This window comes from Ciconia boyciana, chromosome 2 (assembly GCF_034638445.1).
Source record: "Ciconia boyciana chromosome 2, ASM3463844v1, whole genome shotgun sequence".
Classification (NCBI taxonomy): domain Eukaryota; kingdom Metazoa; phylum Chordata; class Aves; order Ciconiiformes; family Ciconiidae; genus Ciconia; species Ciconia boyciana.
In genome coordinates, this window is record NC_132935.1 from 74,049,195 (window position 1) to 74,074,499 (window position 25,305).

A 25,305-nucleotide genomic window follows, 5' to 3' on the forward strand; every position below is an offset into this window, starting at 1 on the left:
ACAGAATTTATTTTTAAAAATAGTAAGTGTAATCATTTACACTTGCCAGTGCTGAAAAAGGTTTACTTTCCAGCCTATTTCCTCCACCCGATCATGATGTAGAAGAATGACATTGTAAAAGAATGATGATGTAGCATCCCAGGAATTCTTCTGGGAGCAGACCGGGATGTTCCCATAAGGTTATGACTTCCATGCAGATCTCGCGGCAAAATTGATGGAAGTAAAGACACAGGCTCACTAAAGTAAAAGAGCAGAGGTCGAGTTTTGTGTGTGTTCTCCTGCCTTCTAATGGGTGAAACGAGAACTGCTCGACTGCCTTTCACAGGCTTCTCACTGGTAACTAACTGCTCGTTATCGTGGCTACTCTGACAGCAAGGCTGGAGCCGCAACCCTGATGCTACTACAGCACTCCAAGTAGTCACGCACGGAGCATAAACACGCAGAGAACTATGGGCTTGCAATAATTAAGCCTGTATTAAATTAATACAGTCTATTGAATAATGTTGCCCACTGTTTTAAGTCTCAGTCTTTTCTCAGTTTCCCCTTTAAATGTTTTTACATATTTACATATGAATCTCAGAAAAAAAAAAAAAAAAATGCCTTACACAAAATCTTGACATCACAACCACAGAGGACATGCACATTATGTATAAACCATGGAAAGCCTTGCATCAACCGTACATGAGGACTGCCACCAACTTACAGAGTGCCTGTCTCTAGTTGCTGTAGGATGGAAAGATATTAATACTTTCAGAAAGACCTCAACATCTTGTATTCCTGGCCATTTAAATATGTGCGAACATACAGCCTTCATCATACCGACATTAATTTACTGGGTACCTAACTATGCGTGAAATGGCAGAAGTGGAGATACTGATAATGTGGGCCATTTACAAATTACGCAACAAGAAGTCAGAATTCACAAACAGTATGTGACAGTGTCCAGGTCATCCACAGAGCTTTAATCTCTGTCCTAAAAGATGCTCGTGATAAAGCAGCCCCAGACGGCAGAGTGCAACGCCAGCTCTGCTTTCCAGAGCCCGCACAGTCCCAGTATGCTTAAACAAAAAGAGATCAAATTTCTCTAGGGCTCTGAAACAAGAAAGGGCGGGGGAAGGGGGATCTAGGTGGAAGTATAACTAGAAGCTACTTCCTATAAGATGAGGGCCATGCAGTTATTCACTTACGGTCTGCTTGTATCTGAGAGTAAAGCCAGCACTTCTGCGGATCCCTGTACTTCAGTTTGCATATGGATGTATTCTTGCATAGAAACCACAGATGGGATCGCTTTGAAACCAGGCTGAGTTATTAGGGGGTTCTTTATGTTAATCATGTGTGGTACGCATGTTGAGGAATTATGTCATATCTCATCACCTTGTATGTACATGAAACATTGGACTTTTTTCAAAGCGGTGCTGAACTTAATTATATACCTGCAAGATTTATGACAACGTTTCAAGAAAAGGCGCATCGCTTTTCCTTCCTCTGCATTTCTGTTCCATTAAATCAGTCATTAAAGACAGGTACTCCTCAGTTATAAGCCACTAATTTCAAAATATAAATGAAAACATAGCACATCCACAGCCAGAAGTGAAGGGCTATTACACTGATGACCTAAAAAAGGAACTAAGCCTAAAACAAGAAAAAAAAAAACCTCTTTTGTAGCTAAGTGTAACTGCTTAATAATAAAAAAAAAAAAAAAAAGAAAGGAAGGAAAACTGGGTATTTGGGGATAAGTTATTTGCAAGACTTCATGAGACAATCCGCCAACCCACAGGTATGAGAATTCCCATAAACCCTCTCCTCATGCTCCTAACAAGTATCCATTTAACTACACGTATCAACTTTTTTTGCCACATGTTTTCTGTTGTTATTGAAGTTGTTTTACTACTTTAGGGCATGTAAATATTTGCCTGAGGCTGTTTTACAGATACAGAAGGGAATACACAGTGCATGGTAGTGTGTTTAGGGTTCTCCTTTCTCTCTCTTTTTTTCTTTAATGAGGTTGACTAGCATGTGAACAGATGGCAATTTGAACATGTTGAGAATACCACTGAGTTCAGAGAGCTGAGGAAATACTAAGGATGACTGTAAAAATAAATCATAGTGCTCACAATTACATGAATATTGTAATTACATTTCTGCTTATAGCATTGTAAGGTATATTGGTTTTAATTCAAAACAGAAAGCCAATCTGAAGAGTCCACCGTTCAAAGTGTTACACTGGTTTTGAGTTGCCCCTGTCTGCTCCCCTGCCATAAGAGACAATCTGGGGGTTTTTTGGGGTCTTTTCAACATACTCATGCTGATAGCTGAAAGCAAAACCTGGATACTTTCTCCTATTTCTGGCATCACCTTTCTCCCCACCCCCCAACTTTTTTTGTTTCACTTTTACCATATCAAGTCACTCAAACAAGTTCAGCATGGAGGCAGTTGCTCCACAGAGGGGATCTTGCTTTCAACCCCCATGTGTTTGAGACCACAACAATGGCTCTCCCAACCTCAAAAACTCTCCTTGAGGCAAAGGAATGTTTTGCATCAAGAGAGAATGCCCCAGGAGCTTAGCAATGGCTTTGTGGGAAGAACAAGAAAGAACCATTTTTGTTCTATTTATTTGTAAAAAATACAGTATACATATTCAAGTATTTTTCATGAGCCTGAAGGGTAACAGATTTCATACTATAATATCTGCTCAAGGGCTTTATTTTAATGTAACAACAGATGGTTTTACTTTTACTATAAAGCCTGTACTATTACTGACCTCGTCTTTCTCTTCAAAGGGATTACACTGATTAGATATCATTTTCTCTTCTAAACCAGACTGCTGCTTCTCAGAAGGAAGTGGAAAGACTGCCTGGCCCGAGGAGCCTCCAAGGTCGGAAGATGCAGCGGGGCTCACTTTGCGCATGGGTGCAGGGAAGGGGCAATGACTGCGGTGGACAGGGAGGCAGCCGGGTTCCTCAGCTTTTCAGTCTTCACTTTCCCACTATAATTGACTCCTCAAAACAATCTTAAATTGCATGAATACTTAAAAGATGCTTTTAATCAAGAAATGAAGGGTATGTCACACAAAGCAGGCATCTCAACAGCAACCCTAGAACCACTGAAATCAATGATGAAATGCCACCCTGATCTCAGTGGTGCTGGGATTTTGTACCCCCCAAGTAAGGCTACTCACCTCTCTTTTCATCAACGGTAGATACTGCCTGGATTAAGAGGGGTGCGTTGGATTCGGTATACTCCACAAACACCAGCAGCAGCTTCAGAGCTGTCTTTACCACCAGGCGGAACTGGAAGGAAAGAGTGCGACTTGTCATTCAGCAAACCACAACATTTCCAGATGTGCTACATGACACTGGGCAAGACGCAAGCGCAGCAATTCAGATCTGGTAGTAACATACGAACGGAAAAGATTAAGCTGTGCCAGGACCGAAAAAAATGAAAGGTAGCCAGTTGGCTGAAAATTTCATTCACCAGACAGTGCTCTCCTAGGGAAGTCTCAATAGTCAATGAATCCAAACAAAAGCTTAACACTACCACACATAATAAAAGGTTGAATATCCCACCTATGCATATCCCCAATATTGTTGTCCAAAGCCTGATGTACACATAATCCACTGAGCTAAGAACGCATATAGTCCTCTATTTCTCAGCACAACATTCCCCCTTTCACTGTGAGCTTTTAATGCTGTCAAATTGCTGTATGATGGGATGATTTTCTATTCATGCTTTTTTCTTTTCTCATAATATCAATATTTAATGCTTAAATAATTAAATACATCGATATTCACTACTTACACAACTTGGGAGAAAGTGTGTTTAATCTCCAGCTATCCCACCCTGTCACAAAATGTGTGATTTACTGGAACTGAGCTTTCTGCCTGCAAGTTTTCAAACTAATTTTTTAACATCCCCAGGAGCGTGAATTCAGCAGACTGAACATTGATATAACAGACCTGTTATGGCTGATATAACAGACATATTATGGCTACTGGAAATCAATAGCCAAACTCTCTTAGTTTCCTCATAGCTCTCCCATTGCCAGAGAGGACCATTTGACTATTAAATAATTTTCAAAGTGCTGAGTAAGAATTTTCAGGGACTTGCTTGGCATGATCAGGTACGTGAAAAAAACAACTCTTTACTTAAGGGAATATGTGGAGTTTTTAATAAAAGGAGATGTGAAAGAGGACTACTTTTTAATAGGCAGGGCTCTACATGCCCATCTGAGAGGACTTTTACTACGAGAATTGATGCTAGGTCAAATGTGTTATATCCTCAATCTAAATAATGGATTTAAAGCCAAATAAAAGGTGATACGCTGCTGGTCCCAGAAACACAATTTCCCATCTACTGCGACTGAATCAAGCTCCAGAAAAACAGGTATTTGTAAGTTTACTGTATTTTTCTGCTACCTTGTTCTGCAACAAATCTATTGAACACTGTGTAAGATTTTTAACGAGACAGCTATAGTAACATGGTCATTATTCTCTCCTTTGCCATTGACAGATTTTTAAATCTATTTTAGGATGCATTCATGTAGTGATAAGCCACGCTCCACAAAATCCCTGTCTTGTCTCATTACATTAAGTTGGTAGGCACTCTGAAACATAACTGCCTGGTCATTAAAATGTCTCACCCAGGGAGAAAGGAAAAAAAAAATCATTATACTATATTACTAAACTGTTTCATGGAGAGATATATATATATGTGTGTGTATATATATAGTTTCTGTCAGTATTAGCTCATTTCCATTCCCTCATTTTTTCAAGTCCTTGCAACAGAACTCTCCTAAGAGGCAAAGAATCACTATTAATAATTTTATAGATGCACTCAAAGACAGCAACTGTGTCTATATTCTAAAAAAGATTGCAAGTGCAACAGGAGTAGACTCAAGCTACTGCATTCACATTGCCACTCACAGAGACATATTAGAGCTCAAGTTAAGGTAATGAGCTAAAATGCAGTTGCAGCTTACTGCTATAAACACTGCCATTTAGCATGAACAGTGAGCCAGGTATTTCCCTAGCTTCTTGGGTTTTACCCACTCGTGCTGAACTGAGCTTAATACACTGCAATAATATTACCTAGCATGTAAAATCTTCTGTTGTTGAATCTAGACTGTTTTATACTTGATGTATCATCGAATCAGTTATTTTTAGGGCTGACAGCCAGGAAATCCCAGTGACAAACCTGACTAGGTCCCTTAAGATGCCTGGTTAGCCTAATTGCAGTTGTACTGCTGCAGTGATACTTCATAGATACATGGGGTAGTCACATTAAAGGAAATTGAAATCTGATGACACATAGCATAATCGTTCCTTGGAAAGGCACTGCTGATACACCAACAAATCACTTCCTCACAATTGCACTGGACATCTGTGTATTTGCCTGGCAGGCCAATACCACTCTGTTTCTGTTCTGCAACGACATTTCCCTTAGCAATCAAGTTCAATTGTTTAACAGACATATTGTAAGAATTTCCAACATGTTTCCACATGTTTTGTAAAGTTCCGTCATAAAACAGGAGTTACCAGATTATTGTAAACAATTCCAGCATTAGCATATTTCCCAGATAACCACCTGTGTAATACCTACTAATCTGATCAGGATCCCTTGCCTAGAAAGGAAATCTTGGATATTACTTTTGATGGTCCTTAAAACCTTAAGGCTTGGCCACATGGTGACAACGGGATGCATTTACACAAAAGTACTCAATGGCAAAGTTCTCATACTTTTCTATTTGACAGCAGTCAGTGGGGGACACACCGGGCTTATGCCTATTTTTTGCAAATCTCTTTTTCTTCCAGAAGGTAAGAAGGACCTTCTGCAATGCCTTTGCTCTAACGGTTGCCTGCTGGCCATGGCAGCTGCGGTAATATGGAGCTAGTCCCTGCGCACCTTGCATCTGCCATGCTGCAAACCTTGGAAAGCCTCAGGGCAGCCCACCAGACCAAAGCTCAAGCCAGCTGATTATTTGGGTGTTGTCTGCAGGCGTCAACCTCCTGTGCTTAAACAAGCTGACAGATGACAGCATAAGGAATAAATACCATCCAGAAGCAGTCCCGGAGAAAACAAGTGATTAGAAAAGCTATGTTTTGCTTGCCATTTAGCTAGTAGAAATTCATTTCCTCAACCTGCAAATTTTCAGGGCTTATCCAACTCCTCACAAAATAGTCAATCAGCCCTGGGAAGTGGAGGTGTCTGTAGGTGAAGGTACGCACCACGGCAGCTTTCTGCTGGTAGTCAGCAGAGACACTAGCTTTGAGAAAAACTGCATTTAAAACATGCTGTTTCCTGCTCAATAGAAAATGGCATTTAGAGACCCCTATGGGCACTGTTAAGCCTGCATGTTGCTTTGGACACCTTGGGCAAGTACAAAACCAAAATATTGAAGTCCTAGACTAAGCCGCACAATGCCTACGCTGGGGACTTACTAGCTACCTGTGACCCACACAACCTTTGCACACATCCTGCAATGGGGTTTTTTAATACTGTTTTAATAGTGCTTCTTGACAGAAGCAGGCAATCATTGAGCAGCTGCTCTGCCCCTTGGAAACTGAAGTCTTCAGCCAGCCAAAGGCTCTCCAAGACATCTGATAGCCTGTCACGCCCAGACACAAGGACAGTCCAGAGCCTGACGTGCTCACACTAAATCAACTCTAATTATCCACCATGGCACCAAGAAGTCTCTGAAAGGTCTGTTCCAGGGATACTTGCTGCCAAGACCCATGTGAAACACAGTGTATTTTCTTATGTGGCCTTCGATGTGATGACGTACCCATTAAATGATCCCTTCATGACCCCCTGTGGGCCGGACCTGCCTGTAGCAGCTAATGCATGCTGCTGATGACACGTTAAGTGTCGGGTATCGCAATGGGAAGCATTTCAACCAAGACCAAGAATGACTGTCTCACAACTTTCAAAATAACAGAGCAATTCAGAAAGTTTTCATTTCTCATTAACTATGATGATTATCAAAGTGGGAGATCCTCATATCTTCGTGAGTGAATTATAAAATGTGTTTGCAGGACATGCCTTTTCAATTATTTAAATAGTAGACAGCTACGTTGCAAATAAAATAACTGTAAATCTCAAAACTGGGAGATTGCTTAACAGGAAAAAAGAGCAGCAATTCATCGACTTTCTTGCTTCCCTTTGTGAAGCCACGGGAGTTTCTGCCAGTCACTGGTATCGTTTTATTTCACATGATGTACCCAGATGGCACAGCAATAGGAGCAATAGAAACAAGTTTTATATTTCATTCACGAGTAGGTGAATCACTATTCATTTGAATCACTGTTAAAAACTTCATGAAGGCTTTTAAGGCTGTTTCTGGGCGTTTGTTCAGTACCGAAGACGAACACAACTGCTTTCTGAATCAGTTTCAACAGAGATGCAGTTCTGTTAAAATCCACGGGGCAATCACACTATTAGTTCAAATGGGACTAGATGTCGTAACAGCAATAAAAGAGGTAGAAATATGCTTGCGCTAGCTCAGAAAAAAAAAAAGCCTGGTATCATCACTTTGCAAACATAGGTTGTTGCGATTAATTCCTAATTTCCACCCTAAATATTACTGCTTAGTTAAAAAAGATGTCTCACTGAGGCAATATACACACCCACTGGCTCAGTAAAGTGATGTTTTAACAGTTCTGAGATTAAATCAGGATTCTTCAATTTCATAGCATTAAAGTATCAAAACTTTTATTAAGTTAGAAAACAAAGTCATACTGAGTTTTTGAATCACATGCGAGCCAATTTATAAAGAGGAAATGATGTTAGCATCCTCTGGCTAAAGATAAGATGTAGCCAGCAATAAAAAAGGAAGAAGAAAAATTATAAACCTTTTCCCTCTGATTCGCTTTACGTTATACAGTAGAGTTTGGCAGTTCCTTTCCTTTTTATCTCTTTATATTTAGACAATCGGAAATGTATTACAGACCCAGCCAAACAGACCACACAACAGGCTGCAAAACTCATGTCTCCTGGAAGGGCTTGTCCCAGTTGTTAATCACTTGCCAGGAAAGGCTTAAGCCTTTACAAGGAATGTTGTCAGAAAGTTCATTGACTTAGAGACCAAAGCAATAGCTGCAAAGTTCAGATTTAAAAATTTAGGATTTAAAAAAACAAAACAAAACAAAAAAACCTGAAGAAAGCAAACCCAAAATTGACTAAAAACTTAATATTTCAACCAGGGCAATGTAGTTGCTTTGGATTTATGATATTCAAATTTAAAGAAGAAATGGGCATTGGATTTTGCACTAAAGATTTACTATGGCCAAATCCTCTAAGGCCTAATCCAAGCGTGGACACGGCCTTGTATGCCATGTACTCATCACGTTAATACGACACAGCCAGGCGGAGCTGCAGCTAGAGAAACGCGCAGTGCAACGACTGTCCAACCCGCCGGTGAGAGGTGCACAGAGAAGCTGAAACCCGTCTTTATGTGGGGTGCGAAGGTGCCCCCGACTTCAGATCAAGTGCTGTGGGAACAGCCAGCGCCTGCAATGTGGCTCAGTTTAACGTTTCACAAAGGGATAAAACCACCCTCTGTTCACAAGAGAAGGAAAGATCTTCCTGAAATAGAAGGTTTTATATAAATATATAAATAAAATATATAATATCTATTGTATACTCATAAAATAACATAATATTATAATATAATAATACTATATTTTCCTTTGTAGTAAGCAAGGAAAAGGAAACATAAATATTGAGCTTAAGAGAATCTTAGAATAATTTAAGTTGGAAGGGACCTAACACCGCTTGCCTTCTCATCTTAGGTGAACAAACCCAGTTCCCTCTTCCTCATGTACCATGTGCTCTCCCCTCTCCCCCAGCCATCTCAGTGAAGCCCTGCTGGACTTGCTCCAGTAAGTAGATATCTTTATTGTACTGAGGAGCCCAAAACAGGACCCCTGAACTCCTGATGCAGTCTTATCAGCACCGAATGGGGAGAGGCAATTCTTCAACTTGGTGGCTATGCTCCACCAACCCAGCCCTGCATGCAGTTGACCTTCTCCGACACAAGGGCACACTACTAACTCTTGTTCAAATTAATATTCTCTTATTCAGAATAAGTAGACAGAATTAAATGGTGTGACGCTAAACGAAGTATCTATAATTTTCCCTAATTTTTAAGAAGAGTTACCAGGACTCAATACACTTAAAGGGTATTTTTCAAGGGAGAGTCACAGGCAAAAGAAGACAAGAGGCAGAAAAGGAAGATGTACAAAAAGAGCCAGTTAAGACCTGCCATGAGAAAGTTTTGTCCTAACAACATTAGGACAAAATTTACCTTGAGCTTGGAGCATTACTGCCAAGGCCATCAAAAATAAGTACAAGACATGTTTACTTTATCTATCAAAAAGTTAGATGTGCATAAAGGAATAAAACATTGAGGTTCTCCTAGGATTTCTTACAACGTTACATGTTCCACATAGTTCTGTATCTGTTGTTCTCAGCCTGTGTCTCCTGTTCAGACAGGGGAGTCAGACCAAAGCATAGCTTTGGCTTACATATTTCTAGATGAATCTCATGAGATAGACAAGGATAAAACTGGAGAAAGAAAAAAAAAAAGAAAAAGCTCTATAGGGGAGCAGTGATGAAAAAGATCTAACATTTCCAAATTACAATGTGGGATTCAACCAGAGTTTGTATCCAGCTTTTTGGTTTCATGCTGTATTTGTTGTTGCTAATAGGTCAAAAAGCTCCTTCAGCACCTGGTAAAACTACAAACATATAAATATACACACACACACACTCTTCCACATATACAAAGAGACTAGTACATATATTAGAAGCATATATGTACTAGAAGAAAACCTTATATACCTTAATATACCTACTTGTTTCCTACTAGCTTACTATTTTACTGTTGGTTTACATGATACTAGAAGCCTCAGGGTTGTGCTTCAGCTTCAGCATTACTGGATCCAGGCAACGAGAGCTGTCTGTTCTGTATGAAAGAAGGTTTGCCTCTAAAAACTGCACAACGCAATCTTATCTTACTAGTGGCTCTGGCATAAGGAGTCTGTATTTTGTGGCAGATCCCAGAACCACGCCAGTTTGTTTGCTTTCTTTCCCTGAAAGATAAAAACGTACCTGGAACACCTTCTGCCCCTGTTCTCAAAGAAACATCTAATCTTGAAATCAGATTGGAATCAGAAATCTAATATTGAAAACAGATGAGGAAGAGGAAGGACAACTGGATAATCTTATGTTGGCATCCCTTTGCATAGCACAGCTTCGGTAGAAATTAAGGTATTTACAGCCCATAAAACAGGATGTGTACAAAGCAGGAGGCTGATCTTATTTCTCAGTCAGGTAGTCAGTGCCAGGTATATGCATGGATGACACAGAAAAGCCCTTTGCCAAGGACGCGTATCTGTAGCCAGTCTTTCAGAAACATAATTTACCTGACACATACAACATCCCAGTATTTTCTGCTAAGTATTAATTTTCTTGAATCTCTGGAACAATGTCATTTCAGTATTTCACAAGCTGTTCACCCATATTTATGTAACAAGGATGTCTCCACTGCAGCCAGCATCTTACTGGGCCTTTCTCACATCTGCACAGCAGAAAACCAACTGGTACTGATTTCAGCCAGCCAGCACTGGGCGCACAAGCAGGGAGAGCCACCTCTGATACCATGGCTAGACACCAGCTATCTCAGAGGTATGCGGGTGTGACTATACATGGGAAAGGACCATAATGTCTACAGCAAGAGCAAACAGCTTTGTAAATGTGTTGTACAGCATTTACGTAACGTGGACAAAAATATATCAGAATGAGGGTGTGGGGGTGTCAAACAAGGAGAAAGACATTAGGGGGTAAAACATTTGGAAGCCCCTATTACTAGGATTTGCAAATGCCTTACAGAACAAAGAAACAAACCAAGCCCTTTCTATTCTCTGACTCTCTTCTCCAAACCCGACATTTGAGGTCAATTACTTCATTCCAAAAGGGGTGACAACTCTATTTAGTAATCTAGTTCCTTTCTATTCACAGCTCCTGAATGCCAGAATGATCAGAATGAGATCCTTCTGTGTCACCTGAGCCAAGTGTTTCTAGTCAGCTTAATTTTCCGTCTAAACTTTAAAGCAGCCTCTTCTAAGGAGAATGATGAAAAATATAAAATTCTAAATAACCTACAGAACACCACAAAACTTTTCAAATGAATGTAATCGCCCTTCTCTGGAAGGGAGATAGAGTTCATATGTGCTAGGGCCTTAAAAGCTGCTTTCAAGGCTGCAACGAAGACATGCCGATTTCTCCACTTTGTTATCAGAGGCAACAACTGCCCAAGCCATAGGGTGTGCAGGGCACGTGGAGCTATCACAAAGCTGAGATGCGTGGGAAGCAAGAGTTAAATACAGTATGCATAAAGTATGAAAATACCCCATTCTAGGTACTGAATATTGTGTATACTCAGGCATTTGGTTTAATTAAGACTGTGACTATTAAATGATCTATTTATCTGTGGGCTGATATACCAGTAACACAAATAAGAATGTGCATGATGCCATGTCTATTTTAAGCATTGGAATTTTTATTAGTTGGCATATATTAAAATAATGCTAGACCCCATTTTAATATTCAGCCATTTCTGCTCAAATCTTCAGACAGGGATCCTTAAATAAGGCAAATTAACTGTTGTTAAATGCTTTGCAGGCTCAGGACCGAACAAGCGAACGTTGCAGAAAGGTGAGTTAGATCGAGATGAAAAACCCTATGCGCTTAGATGCGAGAAGCTAAAAAATTATCAATTAAATAACAGCCTTTTAATTCTGAATGTTCCTTTAAGCTTTTCTCTCTGCAGAGCATGTAATGCTAGGGATGGCAGAGAAATGCATGCATTTACTATTCTTAACATTAAATTTCTCAGAACTTTGTAAACGTCCTGGATAGTGATTATAAGGTCTGTGCACTGTTACATATGTGGTGTGCATCTGTCATTTATCTGTGGTGAGATTTCTGACATGAAGAGAAAGAAGGCCATTAAAAAGAAATTCATCTGGCTTTCCAACAAAACACAGGGATGAGCAAGTAGTGATTAGTGACTGGTCAAACAGGAAAAAAAAAGGCTCATGCCTGGAAATGATTATTTACATCATCAATCATGGTCCAGAAGCAGAAGGGGGAAAAATGAAAAAAATCTGTACACAGAAGCAGGCAATTCATACAACAAATCAAAGCATATTATAGGCCAAAGCAGCTCCCAGATGAATACAAGCAATTCAGATGGGAGCTTTAAAAGAGTATGTTGGGGGTAGAAATCAGCCCCGTATTAAGTCATTTGTAATGAACTAACGATGTAGCTACATTTCTCACACAGCAATCATCACGTCATACAGACATAGTTTAAAAATCGAAGTGCTGCAGATCCTGTAATGAGACAGGAGATGCTACAGGGTTTTTTGGGTGTTCCCCTCTTCTGCTTTTGGAATACCAGCAACAATCTTCCCATGAGGTGGGGAAGTGACTTTCTCATCCCATGAAATAGTCTAAAAATGACGTTTTTCTTTGTTTTACGACAGGATGAATGGAAGACCATTCACAGCTTTGCAGGACAAAACACAAAGTGAGAGAAGTCTTCTTGTTTTCCTCCCCTACAACCAGACTGATCCCCTCGGTTTCTCCTGTGAGAACTGTTCGTTGTGTGAAAATTACATACAATTATTCAGCCAGAAAGGAGGATGGGACAGGACATGGAAATTACAGGACATTAAAGGATCAAACTTCTTTAGTCTCAGGTTACTCTTGACATGGTGTCATCACACATTTGTCAAGGGCCCCGACCACAGAGCTATTAGGTATTCCCCAGTTTTGAGCATCTTTCTCTTTTGCTCTTTCAGAAACTGCTGAAACAGAAGGGTTTGGTTTCAATTAAATTTTTAGCTTTTTCCATTGCAAAACACAAAACAAAAATATTTCACTGGAAATTTGCCATCAGCCTGTCTCCAGAACAGGAATTATGCTTCACTTGTAAAGATTTACACTAAGATTTTCTTTTCTTTCTCTCTTCAAATTGTGCAGTTTCATCATATTCAACCTGCTGATGCTTTTAGTAACCCTTCCCAAATGCTGGTATCTTCTAGGACTCCAGCCAAATGAACACCATCAGTACATCTAGACCTGCCTTCTGTGTCTGGGTAAGGATTGTGATTATAATACTATCTCAGATAAGGTATAAAACACTTAGCTTGAGAGAAATGACAGTAACGTGAGAAGCAATTTCTGCTAAAACTCATGCTAGCATGTAATGTGCTATCAAACAGCTTTTGATAAAGAACAGACAATTTTCTTCTCTTTTTTCTTCTACAAACATGCACCTCAAATTGTTTATATATAGCAAGGGGTTTTGAGCATTTTCATGTTATGGATCATAGAGTAAGATTGCCTAGTAAAGTCTGTTCCTTTCATTAGATAACATAACCTTCATTGAGCATATACTAAACTAGCCTTATGCAGAAATAAAAAAAAAAAAAAAACCTACGATGTGTATGATGTCATTCTAATGCAACTTAGCATCTGGAAACATACTGTCTGACTAGGCAATTTTTCGGTAGTTACTGCAAATGCATGACCCTACGGTCTATAGGTCACAGTCAAAGTAGTTTAAGAGTATGTCCCACTTTTTAAACAAGAGGGGTCTTTAGGAATTAGTCATATACCTATTAAATAAAATGTGCATTTCTGATGAGCAGAATGAATGAAAAATAACCTTGTCTCTCTTGAACACTACCCTGATGATCTGCTCAGCAACAGCTGTTAACAGTCATATTTCATGTTTTGGTAATAGGAAGATGAGTAGATAACAAGCTACAAGATATGAAACCACAGGGAATTGGAATTCCACATAATAGATGAATTTGCAAACTAAAATCGATGACACAAACGGGGTGTATGTGCCTACATAGGAGAAATATGACTAAGGCCATTTGGCACCTTTTTTTTTTTTCTTCTTCTAATGACAGAAGATTTGCATGCTAAGCCTTCCCACCAGCCCTCTACATTGATGTATGATGTTAGCCTTGAACTACGCTGTCCTCAACAGATGGTCACTGGGCTGAACCTCTGGCAACAGGAAAGGTTTGGGAGAATGGCACTTTCAGCAACTTCTTTTCCTTGGGCAGGGCCAAGCTGGTATTTCCTTAGCTGTGTTCCAATAGAACTGGGAGAGGAAAAGGGTTTTTATAAACTTAATCACCGACAGGACTTTCTCTTCACTCCCCTTTCCAAAATCCCCTTCATATCACACTATTCTAGCTTTCGTTATGCAGCTGAGTGATATCTTGGTTTGTAAAGGCAGCTAATGTAATACAATGTCACTGTACTCAAGACAAAAGGCAATCAATTTTAAAGAGAGAAGGGATTAGATAACTTGTTAATACTTCAAAATACTAAGATAAGTTACTGATGTGTTACTTACCTCATGCTTCGCATTTAAGGATCTAAAAGCCATCTACAATTAATCAAGTCATGCAGCAGTTCTATGAGGCAGGCAGCAATTCACCGTGTTTTACAAATGGGAAAGCTTAAGTACTGTGAACTTACAAGGCAAACAGAAGATGTAACATTGCATCTTATTTCCGTTTTTTAAGCCTCCAAATAAATATCTGACTAATGTGTGTTTTCAGAAATATTTTAAATTCCAAATGCAGGCTTTAGATTTAAGATTAAATCTAACATTTTCATGAGTGATTGGAAACTATGCAGAAGGAAGTCCACTTGCTCCACATCAATTTTCCGTACCAAACCACTTTCTTCTGAGACCCACCTCTTATTGTAGCCAGACCTCTGATTTATACAGGCTGGCCTGTAGGTGATGCAAAAAAGACTTTCCTCATAACACCAGCAAGGAGTATTTCACAAGCTTCAGACCTGCAGTACCTTTGATGTGGGAACCGTGTACAAAGCACCACCTCAAAACTTCAGCATCTTCATGAAGTTAGTTCTCCTCCCGGCCAATGCACAGAATGGCTCAGGTGGAGCTCAGAGGTGACCCTATCCCTGCCTGTGACAGTCATCAGCAATAAAACGTGTGGCTCTGCTGAATTATAGTCAAAGCCAGAGGAAAACAGAGAAATAAGGAAACTATCAGAGTACCTTCTCTCAGAGCCTCCTTACAAAATTAAACACACGACAGTCACGAGGAGCACTCCACTTTCACCCTTGTTTCCTTAGAGAGCTGTGCTGTCCCTCCCACTGTCCACTTGTAGACTAACTCGTCCTGTAACTATGGGATCTACCCACTGAATTCAGTCATATTTGACAGTAACTGAGCTATATTCCTACTCAAATTGAAAACTTCATTACAAAAGACCCCCAAGTCAACATTCTCATCAGAGAAAAGGAAGTTTCCAGCCATTTTGAAAGGGAGTCAGCTAGAAAATTAGTGCCCATGAAGCCTTCCACCAGCCACACCGCAGGCTGCTAGCTGTACCAAAGACAGGGACGGGATACACGGCAGAACTGATGGTACCGAGAGCATGTGGGATGGGAAGGCAAAAGCAAGGAAGGAGGAGAACAAAGATAACAAATTGCTTCATTAGTTCTACTGCTCATGAAACAACTTGCTAGAGTTAGTGGCCTTGGCGATATCCTGTTTAAATAATATCAAGGTTGAGTTCAAGGGCCCTAGGGGAAAAAACTATTTGAGTCTGCAAGCACAGTGGAAAACTACTCTGTTATTATTCTGTGGTTTTATGCACGTGAAATTTGTTCTTTCAACAGTTCCATTAAAAAGTACTCATATTAAATACCAAAACTATGGCTGGGTTTAAACAACTTCACCTGAAAACCCCTGTAAATTTAATGATATGGTTGGCAGTCCTTTCCTGACACTGGACAATCTCATAGACAACATTCTGACAGCAAAAACTCAAAATCAAAACAACCTATGTATAAAATGTGTGGAAGTGGTTGAAGATAGTGTGTTAATAAAGAATCCGAACTATAATGTATTATCTATTGCAACACCTTTCTTGAGCAAATACTTGTTAACAGGTTATCCTTTTTAGGCACCCTAAAAAGAAACATACTGGTGGTTTGAACTACTGAAATAATAAAACTGTTCAAAGAATAAATATCATACATAAAACCATGGAACAAACCCATCACAAACTCCTCTTGAAAGAATAACTAATGAAGTAAAACTAGAGAAAGGAGATATATATGTATATATTCCACTTATTACTGGAACAGTAAGAGAACTGGTATTTCACTGTATGTATAGGCTGAAGATTTTTCACTATTCTCAAATTTCTGAGTACTATCAGGCAGAAAAATGAACCCAGAAGCAGTGGTTTGACTGCAAAACCAGACCCATTTATTTACCTTTGGACAACTTGCCAAATAAAGTTAACGAATAAAGCTGCTTTCTGAGGAGCATCTAAACATAACGGAAGAAGTCACATTTCTCCAGCAATCACCTATTTGTCACAGCTTTCCCAAGTCTGGAAAAGGCGGCTATCCTCAAATCTAGTTCACATCATCAGTATAGTCCAGATGCTTTTTTCTACATCCACAGGACTCCATGATGAAACTAAAAATGTAACTGAGCCCAGACACATTCCCAGCTTCCCATATGGTGGGTTTCTGAGCTGAGTGGCAGCATCTTCCACACAGCTAGCATTTAGAAACCTGATTTATGAGGGTACAAGTCACTGCGTATCAGCTAAGGCACTCCTGAATTACACAGTCCTAGCAATTTCACATTATTCTAACTCCATCCTTCATTGAAAGAGGACAGAGATGAACATATTTTAAATTTTGGTTTTCATAAATGCTAGCAGGTATGCAACTTCTGCATACAGCTGGAGAATGGCAAGATTATATGATGTTATTATGGTAGGCAACAGTACTCTCATATCACAGTGATAACTAACTATTTTGGAAGAGATACAAAGTTCAGTGTTCAAGGAGATAATGTAATTCCTCTATCTCAAGCTACCTCCTTCCTCTGACTTGTATCAACCAAACTCATCAAATCCACCCTCAATTTTACAGCAAATCAAACAAACATACAAACTGAAAAGATGTCGGTTTGGTTATGAATCACAGAAAGGAGAAAGAGGTGCAAAGAGACCCCTCAGACTCCTGCTTGGATAATAAAAATTGAAGTGTTTCTATACAGCACTCCTCCTGCTAACCTGGGAATGGCTTCCCAAGCCCAAGCTGGGGTTAACTAATCACATTCACATTCACTTGTTTTCCAAAGGTCTGCAGGCTAGATAATGTCACCTTCAGCTTTATCAACATCCTTGAGAGGACTCCGATGTCCCGATTCATCACCATGTCCAGATCCCAACTCTAGTTTGACTAAAAGTCAATTCCTTTGTTACAACTCATAAACAAGATCTGGCTTCTACTGTTTTCTTCACAGTATAAGGCATACGTATGTGGGTATCACTACAGCAGAAAAAGAAGGAGGAACCTTGGGTGATTCACAGAATGGCCAGGGTTGGAAGGGACCTCTGGAGGTCATCTTGTCCAGCTCCCTGCAGAGCCACCTAGAGCTAGTTGTTCAAGACCATGTCTAAATTATTAAATGTGACTAAATAACAGCTATATCAAGAACATGAATAACAAAATGGAGACCCCTGGATTTTTATTTTAAAGCACCCTTCGTTTTTTGAAGCCTGGCATCTGCAACTTATTTTCTGTCTCTCTCTCATGCACCCATACCACCCCCCAAACACACATATACTGAAAGGGACATCAGGGTGCAAAAAGCTCCATAACGCTTGTTATTTTCACCAGATCACAGTGATCACCTAATATTGGTATAACAGAGCAGTCCTAAATGCATTAAGATTCAGATGCCCATCCAGATACCCAAAATGTACTTTTCAGTTCACAAACCACCTGAAGATGACACCTTTTATGCAGTGAGATTCTAGTAGTTCTCTGAACACCAGGTGTGGTCTGGGATTACAGTACTGTGATACTGTAGCTTAAGCGACTCAATTTTCCCAAGCACTTAAGAGAATACTGAGTGGCTTGCTAATGAACCTCCTGTGACTCACAGAATTTGTGTTTCAGTTCGGCCTAGTCTGACAGCAGACCAAAAGGGTTAGAAACATGTTTTCTATATAGCAGACTCAGAACATGGCTATGACAAGTATTTAAGCCTCAGAAACTCATTTTCAAAACTGACAGGTCCAGCAGGGCTTCTGAGCTCACACGTGTATGTGTACAACTCTCCCTACAGCCTGCTTTCCTGGAAATCTGCAGCTCAAAGATGAGCCTGGACCAGGTTTCTTATCTCCCAAGTGAGGTAACAGAGCCTCAGAAGCACCACAGAGCATGCTCCAAACTCACCTGAAATGTGACCATTCTTGCCCCAAGCCTAAAAATACCAAACAGCAACATAATAAGATAACTGAAACCAAATATATGCCTGTATATTCCTAGGAGGCTGTAGCTACCAAGCTACAGGTAGGTTTGCAGCAGTGGTGACCGGGACAGGGGAGCAGCAGCAGAGCCCAGATTTCTCTTCATTTGACCCTTCTCAGTACCCTACTCTGAACCTGAGGACTAAACACATTTGACCAAACCACTGCACAGTCGGATGTGCCTTTCTTGTGGCATTATTTAACACACATTTCAATTTTGTTATTGTCAGAATGAAACATATTTGAGATGTAGTATTTGAGAATTATTCAGCATCTGGGACTTGTATAGTTTTTAGCCAAGTAACTGCCATGGTCATTCAAAGAGCTGAACCCACAGAAGCATGAGATCATAATCAGCAGTGATTTGACTTGCATCATAGATCAATTTGGGGCTGTTGTTCCAGTTCTTTGGGAGCAGTACAGACAAAAAGAAGGAGAGAGAAGAGAAGAAAAAAATAACCCAAGCCTTTCTTTTTCCTGAAGTAACCACAACAGATTACTTCGACTTTCTTCTGAAGTCAAGAGTAACTGCAGGCAAAATCAGTAAATACAGTGATGCCCTAACGAGGGGCAGCAGTTCACAAAAAGCAGTAGAATAAACTGTTGCAGAACATGATCCTTTGTATCCCAGAAAGCTCAACTGAAGTGTGCTGCGGTAGCTGTGTAATGTCTGACAGGCATGGTTCCTATGGATTTAGCCCAAAGGAAATGTAATTGAGATTTGACCCTTTCAGCTCAGTAGAGTACAATTTTTGAAGAGGTGAGTTTATTGAGAGTACTAAAATCACACTGAACTCTTACTTTGGATGTTATTTTTCCTGCTTTTAGAAAATGTTTCATGGTAGGCTCTCACAGCACTTGACAGGGAACATTTACTTAAACTTCTAAATAGTTCCATAAAAGAGATGAGAAGTATCATGGAGCAACTGTGTGAAGGGCATGAAAGATATTACCCCAGCGATCATGGAAATACCAGAAAAAAAGTATTCTTTTAATTTTCCAAGGTACTGCACAGGCACATTTCCTTTCATAAAAGTAAAATGTCTTGCAATATCTGAAAGAATACTTTAGGTGTCCACATATGGATTTAGTTGTATAGTTCTTGGCTCTGAATAATAATAATAATAATGATAGTAATAATAATAATAGTTTTCCCAATGCTACAGAGCAAATTAAGAGTCTTGATAGCCAGTCCCCTGCTTTAACCAGGAAAATAAGATCTCAGAACGTGGAAGGGACTGGATTTCAGTCTTGCTGCCAGAGCTCTCTGTGTACTGCCTCTGAGTAGTAAAGCAGATCTGCCTGCATGCATAATGCCAAACTAAAAATCTTTGCAAGCTGAAAGTCCTACAACTTCTTCCCGTTACTGAGTCATGTTGTTTCTAACCCATACATCCACAACACAGTTCATAGGAGGACCAGTGTTGCTCTAGTTCAGCATAACCAACTACAACTTGTGCTCTGAAATCTCCTCTTTAATTGAAACCTGAATATTTCCTTCGAGCTCCTCGACAGCCTCCCACAAGTGGGCACCTCCAGGGCCTTTCATAGCCACCTGTCCAGGATGGTAGGGCAAAAGCTAAAAGGCCATTTAAGTACAAAGATGAGCAAGATTAATCAAGTAACAAAGTAAAGGTCATAGGCTAAAATCTGCTACAGTTTCACAAATAAATACTTCGCATTTGCAGCCCAAAAGCAAGCTTGCATTCTGGTCCCCCTAGGAAAGCAAACATGTACAACTACTTTTAAAACTGCAGGCAGCCAGCAGCTGTAGGTTAACTATTTTCTACCACATCTTCCCCAGCCGTGGGGGTAGGACCAGGCCATGCTCGCCGTGCTCTTCGAAATCCGTGCTCTGGCAGTATTCCTCAGCAGGCTGCTGGGCGATTTCCCCCCTGGCACCTTGGACTAACGCAGACAAAAACATAAATAATTGCAAGACGATTGAGAATGCCGTCACTCCAATTAAGCTAGGTGCATTAAAAAATAGGGGGGGCCAAAGGGCACCGCTCCAGAGTACAACCAACCCCCCCCCCCCCCCCCAACTAAAAATGTGTTTCATCAAATATGCAGCAAGATTAATTAGCTACATCAGGCTACAAATATCTGATACTAAAGGGTAATAGCCGTATGAGGGAAGGACAGCACAGCTCAGCTCATATCAATGACCTGTGCTAGGTATTAGGTGGAACAGGTATTAGGTTTTAAAGCCCCCAGTCCTGCTCGACATCGCATTCTCCCAGCAACATTATGCTCCAGTCTGTTTATTCACATCCATCTGTGTCTGCTAGGTGGTGCTGTGGGATGGCTTTTCTAAGGCAGAAAAAGGCAGCTTGCTTTTTTTGTTCCCCTCACTGATTTTTTTTTCCCCCCTCCTTCTACAGGAGAACAGCTGCAGTATTTTCTGCATCTTGGTCGTACAAGATGTGTCCTGTCTGGCCTTCCTTTCTTGTTCTTTACTTGCTGCAGGCATGCGGTGGCCACCACTGACGCTGCTGCTTCTCCAGAGCAGCCGGAGAAAATGCACATGCCAGCAGTCATCTGCATGCGTCCATACCCGTGCAGGAAAGCAGGAACCTCAGATGGAGGCAGGAGGTATTAATATCTACTCTAAACATTTCCAAAATTTCATTTTCCTTTGGTTCTAAAGATACAGGACATTTAAGCAAACTATTTTTATTGACAAGGCAGGATTTAAAATTAAATCAGACACACAAATTAACAGCATGCTTTCAAAGGAAAGGGTAAGTCTAAAGCCTCTTGAAGCACTAACAATGAGTGAATGTCGTGGTTTAGCCCCAGCTGGCAACTAAGCACCACACAGCTGCTCACTCACTCCCCCTTGGTGGGATGGGGGAGAGAATCGGAAGAGCAAAAGTAAGAAAACTCGAGGGTTGAGATAAAGACAGTTTAATAGGTAAAGCAAAAGCCGCGCACGCAAGCAAAGCAAAGCAAGAATTCCTTCACTACTTCCCATGGGCAGGCAGGTGTTCAGCCATCCCCAGGAAAGCAGGGCTCCGTCACACGTAATGGTTACTTGGGAAGACAAACGCCATCACTCCAAATGTCCCCCCCTTCCTTCTTCTTCCCCAGCTTTATATACTGAGCATGACGTCACGTGGTATGGAATAGCCCTTTGGTCAGTTGGGATCAACTCTCCTGGCTGTGTCCCCTCCCAGCTTCTCGTGCACCTGGCAGAGCATGGGAAGCTGAAAAGTCCTTGACTAGTGCAGCAACAACTAAAACATCTCTGTATTATCAACACTGTTTTCAGCACAAATCCAAAACATAGCCCCATACCAGCCACTACAAAGAAAATTAACTCTATCTCAGCTGAAACCAGGACAGTGAAATATCACCCTTTTTTCCTCTCAAACCACAACTCACTCACATGAGGACAGGCAGCCTATTGTAAAAACTTTAGAAGGCAACACTCTGAAAGGGGAGGTAATGGGAAGGATGCTTTTTTAGGCTTCATTTTTGTTCTGGAACTAAAATATAATTGAAATGGCAGGATGCTATCAGTGCTTTAACATCCATAGTATTGTAACTGGTGCAGACTAGCATTGAACTATGCAGACCTGTCAAAACATGTGCTAATGACCTATAGGTAAAGGCAGCCTGGTGATGTCCATCTGTTCCACATAAGTTTGTATCAGTTTAGCCAAAGATGACGAATAATCCTAACCCACCCTTCTGAGCAAAAGGGAAGAAAAACAACACAACCTCCCAGATGAGTAACTGCAGTATTACTACATCAGGCGATGACGTCAGGAAAATCTTGCGCTCAGTTTTCAGATCCTGTCCCATGGCCCAACGCCTTGGACCGCTCTCTGAGTGCTTGCTGTTCCTATACAAAACCCACCCTAGTAAATGGCAAGGCTATCTTCTTTGACATATCCTGCAATTTCTACTTAGTAAATTGTCATTTTCTGTCTGATGCTCTGCTCTGAACTTAGATCTTCAACTGGCAGAAGCTGAAAACTTGGTCACTCACGTTGCATCCCCACATCAGAAGGGGATGACAAGGAAATTAGAAGGGACATCGTGCAGGCCAGCGATGAAAGTCGAGGTGTATCATGATTATAAGCAAGCTTGGCACAAATCTCACTATCAGATCCACAGCTAGTACAGACACTCATCCAAGCAAATCCAGGCAGTGCAGACCTAGGAGCAAACTTACCTTCAGGTGGTCTATCACGTCTTTCCCCCTACAGCCACGGGGAATCCTTACTACAGTGGGGCTCTACAGTTCCCCTTGCACCGAACAGACATAAAATATAGCCCAACAGACGTCAAATATGAGGAAAGCATACATGGGGAGGCTAGACCGCGATGAGAAAGACAAAAAGAAGCAGCAACCTGAGCATAGAGCACTGCAAACCACGGAGAGTGGTAGCGACACAGAGGAAAAAAAAATATGAATATGTGGAATTCTGTTCTCTCTATTTAAAGGGAAACAGGGTGAACAGAAACTCAACCCACATGGGATTAATAATTTTGAGGCAATCCCATACATTAATACCTGCAGGGGTCTCTTGTCCCATTTTACTCTTTCTATTTATATTCTGCAAGAAAGGCTGTCATATGCAAAGCTTGACTGGGGGAGTATTCAAACTGTCAGTTAACAAAGAGTTGCATTTCTCTCCAAAATCATAACAATAAGGTGCTTAGACAACCACACAGTGCAATTTAAAGTGCAGTGGAGAAAAAATGGCTTCTGAAGAGGATGCTTTCAATTTATTACTAAACTATAGAAGGAAGCAGCTACACGCTGCTGGAAACAAAAAAGACAAAGCATACCTTTGCTACAGTTCTGTGTCTTTTAATAAGAAGAGGAAATTCAAAAATAAAAGGGACCAATCTATAAAAATTCCATGCTGGCTGAGTTATTAACAGTATTTTTTTATATTGAACACCACATTCTTGCTTTTCATTAATGTGGTCTTCAAAAACAGTAGAGATAGAGGGGGGCAAACGAGGAAGCATCTGAACTCCTTCTTCGATTGCTGTGATCAAAGAGGATCAGAATATGGAAAGAGAATACACAGCACGTCCAGATGAGACTCATTTCAGTGTATCATGGGAGCCAGCTAGAGAACCTGCTGGTACGCTGGAAATTATTCTGAAAAGACTTTATATGGTATAAACTACTACTAGAGGACTGTGGAGAAAAAAAAAGAAAGAAAACATATCAGAGAACCTTTCTTTTGATCTTGATCTTATGAAAAGTAATTGAAGTCCACACATTTTAGCAGACATCTTCATTCCTAAGGACTAGTCCTGTAACTCAGGAGACCAACGTAAAATCTGCGAGATAACCATAAGGAGCCCTAGGGCAAATAACCTGGTGAAGTAACTTCAGGGACCTGAGCTGCTTGCAACTCAGAGGTTCCTTGAGGTGCACTATGTGCTGAATATAAAGCCATCATACATATTTGGTGGTTTCCATTTTTGATACAGCATATTTTTTACTGTTATCCAAGTACCTTCAGCTAGTAGCTGTTGCTTTAAAGAACAACTATATCTAAACAAAGGTATGACAAGCATTTTTGAGAGATGCCAGAAGGACAGATATGGTAACAATTAGTATTAGGTTCAACTTTCACCTACGTTATCTGTCTTCAACACATATAATCTGTCACTCCACTCCCTCATGTTCTTCCCCCAGGGCTCTAAAATCCAAACACCAATTTTCCAGATGAGGGACCAGGGCACAAAGGGGTTTGGAAACTGGTTCAAGAATGTGCCTGCCTGGAAGCTGGATTCAGCCTGGGTCTCCCAATGTACGGACTCCCTCCCTGGCTGGGCCATTCCTCCAGACTAAGCTATGAGCAAAACACGGGTATACGAACTGCTGTGTTGGCTGAACTGTCTCAGATCTGGTTTACGTGACACTGTGAAAAATGCTGGATATCACCTTCTTTCCTGCAGGCAGGATTCCACTACTGTACTATACATATGGCAACCAGGACAGGGACTAATTTAAGAGGAAAATTAAGATGAATTTAAGAAGAAAAATAAAGGCAATACTGTATTGACTAATTCAGAGTCTGTCTCAAGGAGTTTCCAAAAAGACAGGAAATTCAGTAAAAAAAACTGAGAGAGAAAATTAAGCAGCACAGCTCCGCAAAAAAAGATGGATGCTATACGCCTCACAGCAGACACAGAGCACACAGCTGATTCAATTCATACTTTTAGAGGAGTACGAGATCCTTGCACAGCCAAAAAAAATGGAACAGACCTTGTGTGGAATTTTTGCTGTTGTTTCCTCACAAACTTGTACTTGCATTTCTGCAAAATCCTGTCAAAAGGATCCACACCAACAGTGTGTTTGTTCTCAAAAGTCTTTAATAACAATTCAATAATCATCAAAATAGAGGTGAAACGAAGAACCAACTTGGTAACAAAGCCTAAGTCTCCAAAAGTTTACTATAAACAGTGAGAAAAATGAAACTACTAACAAAAGCATCCTACTCATATCCTATAAATTAATTAAACTATACTTGTCACAGAATGAATACCGTAGGATATGCCCAAATAAATATGTATTATTTGGATATGCCCAAATAATAAGTATGTATGGTTAAGCCCAAAGCTCTGTTAATATAAGGAAAGACTACCTACATTATTCAAATCTGAGGGAGTAAGTCAAAATTAACCACAATGTCCTTTAACAATCATAAAACCCCAGACCATTAATACACACTAAAGAATGCAAAAGGTTGACCATCTCCTTTCTTCCTACGAAACTGCAGGAGTCATCTCAGCACACACACACACACAGCCAGCACTTTCTGCTGGCAGAACAACCAAAAGCTCTGTCTAAAACTCAGGACACTTAACTAAGCCTCAGGAGATCTGGATGCCAGGTTTGTTTCTTATACTGGTCTCTCTA

The 25,305-nt window shown here is 40.5% G+C and overlaps 1 protein-coding gene across 13 annotated transcripts in view; it reads right to left on the reverse strand.

Moving 5' to 3' along the window:
• FHOD3 (formin homology 2 domain containing 3) overlaps nucleotides 1–25,305 on the reverse strand; it is a 414,659-nt gene that overhangs the window by 131,630 nt on the left and 257,724 nt on the right. For all 13 annotated transcript variants that reach the window (XM_072852997.1, XM_072852996.1, XM_072852995.1 and 10 more), the window contains exon 7: nucleotides 3,179–3,290. In XM_072852997.1, the coding sequence (XP_072709098.1) occupies nucleotides 3,179–3,290 (112 nt within the window). The remainder of the gene's footprint in view (nucleotides 1–3,178; nucleotides 3,291–25,305) is intronic.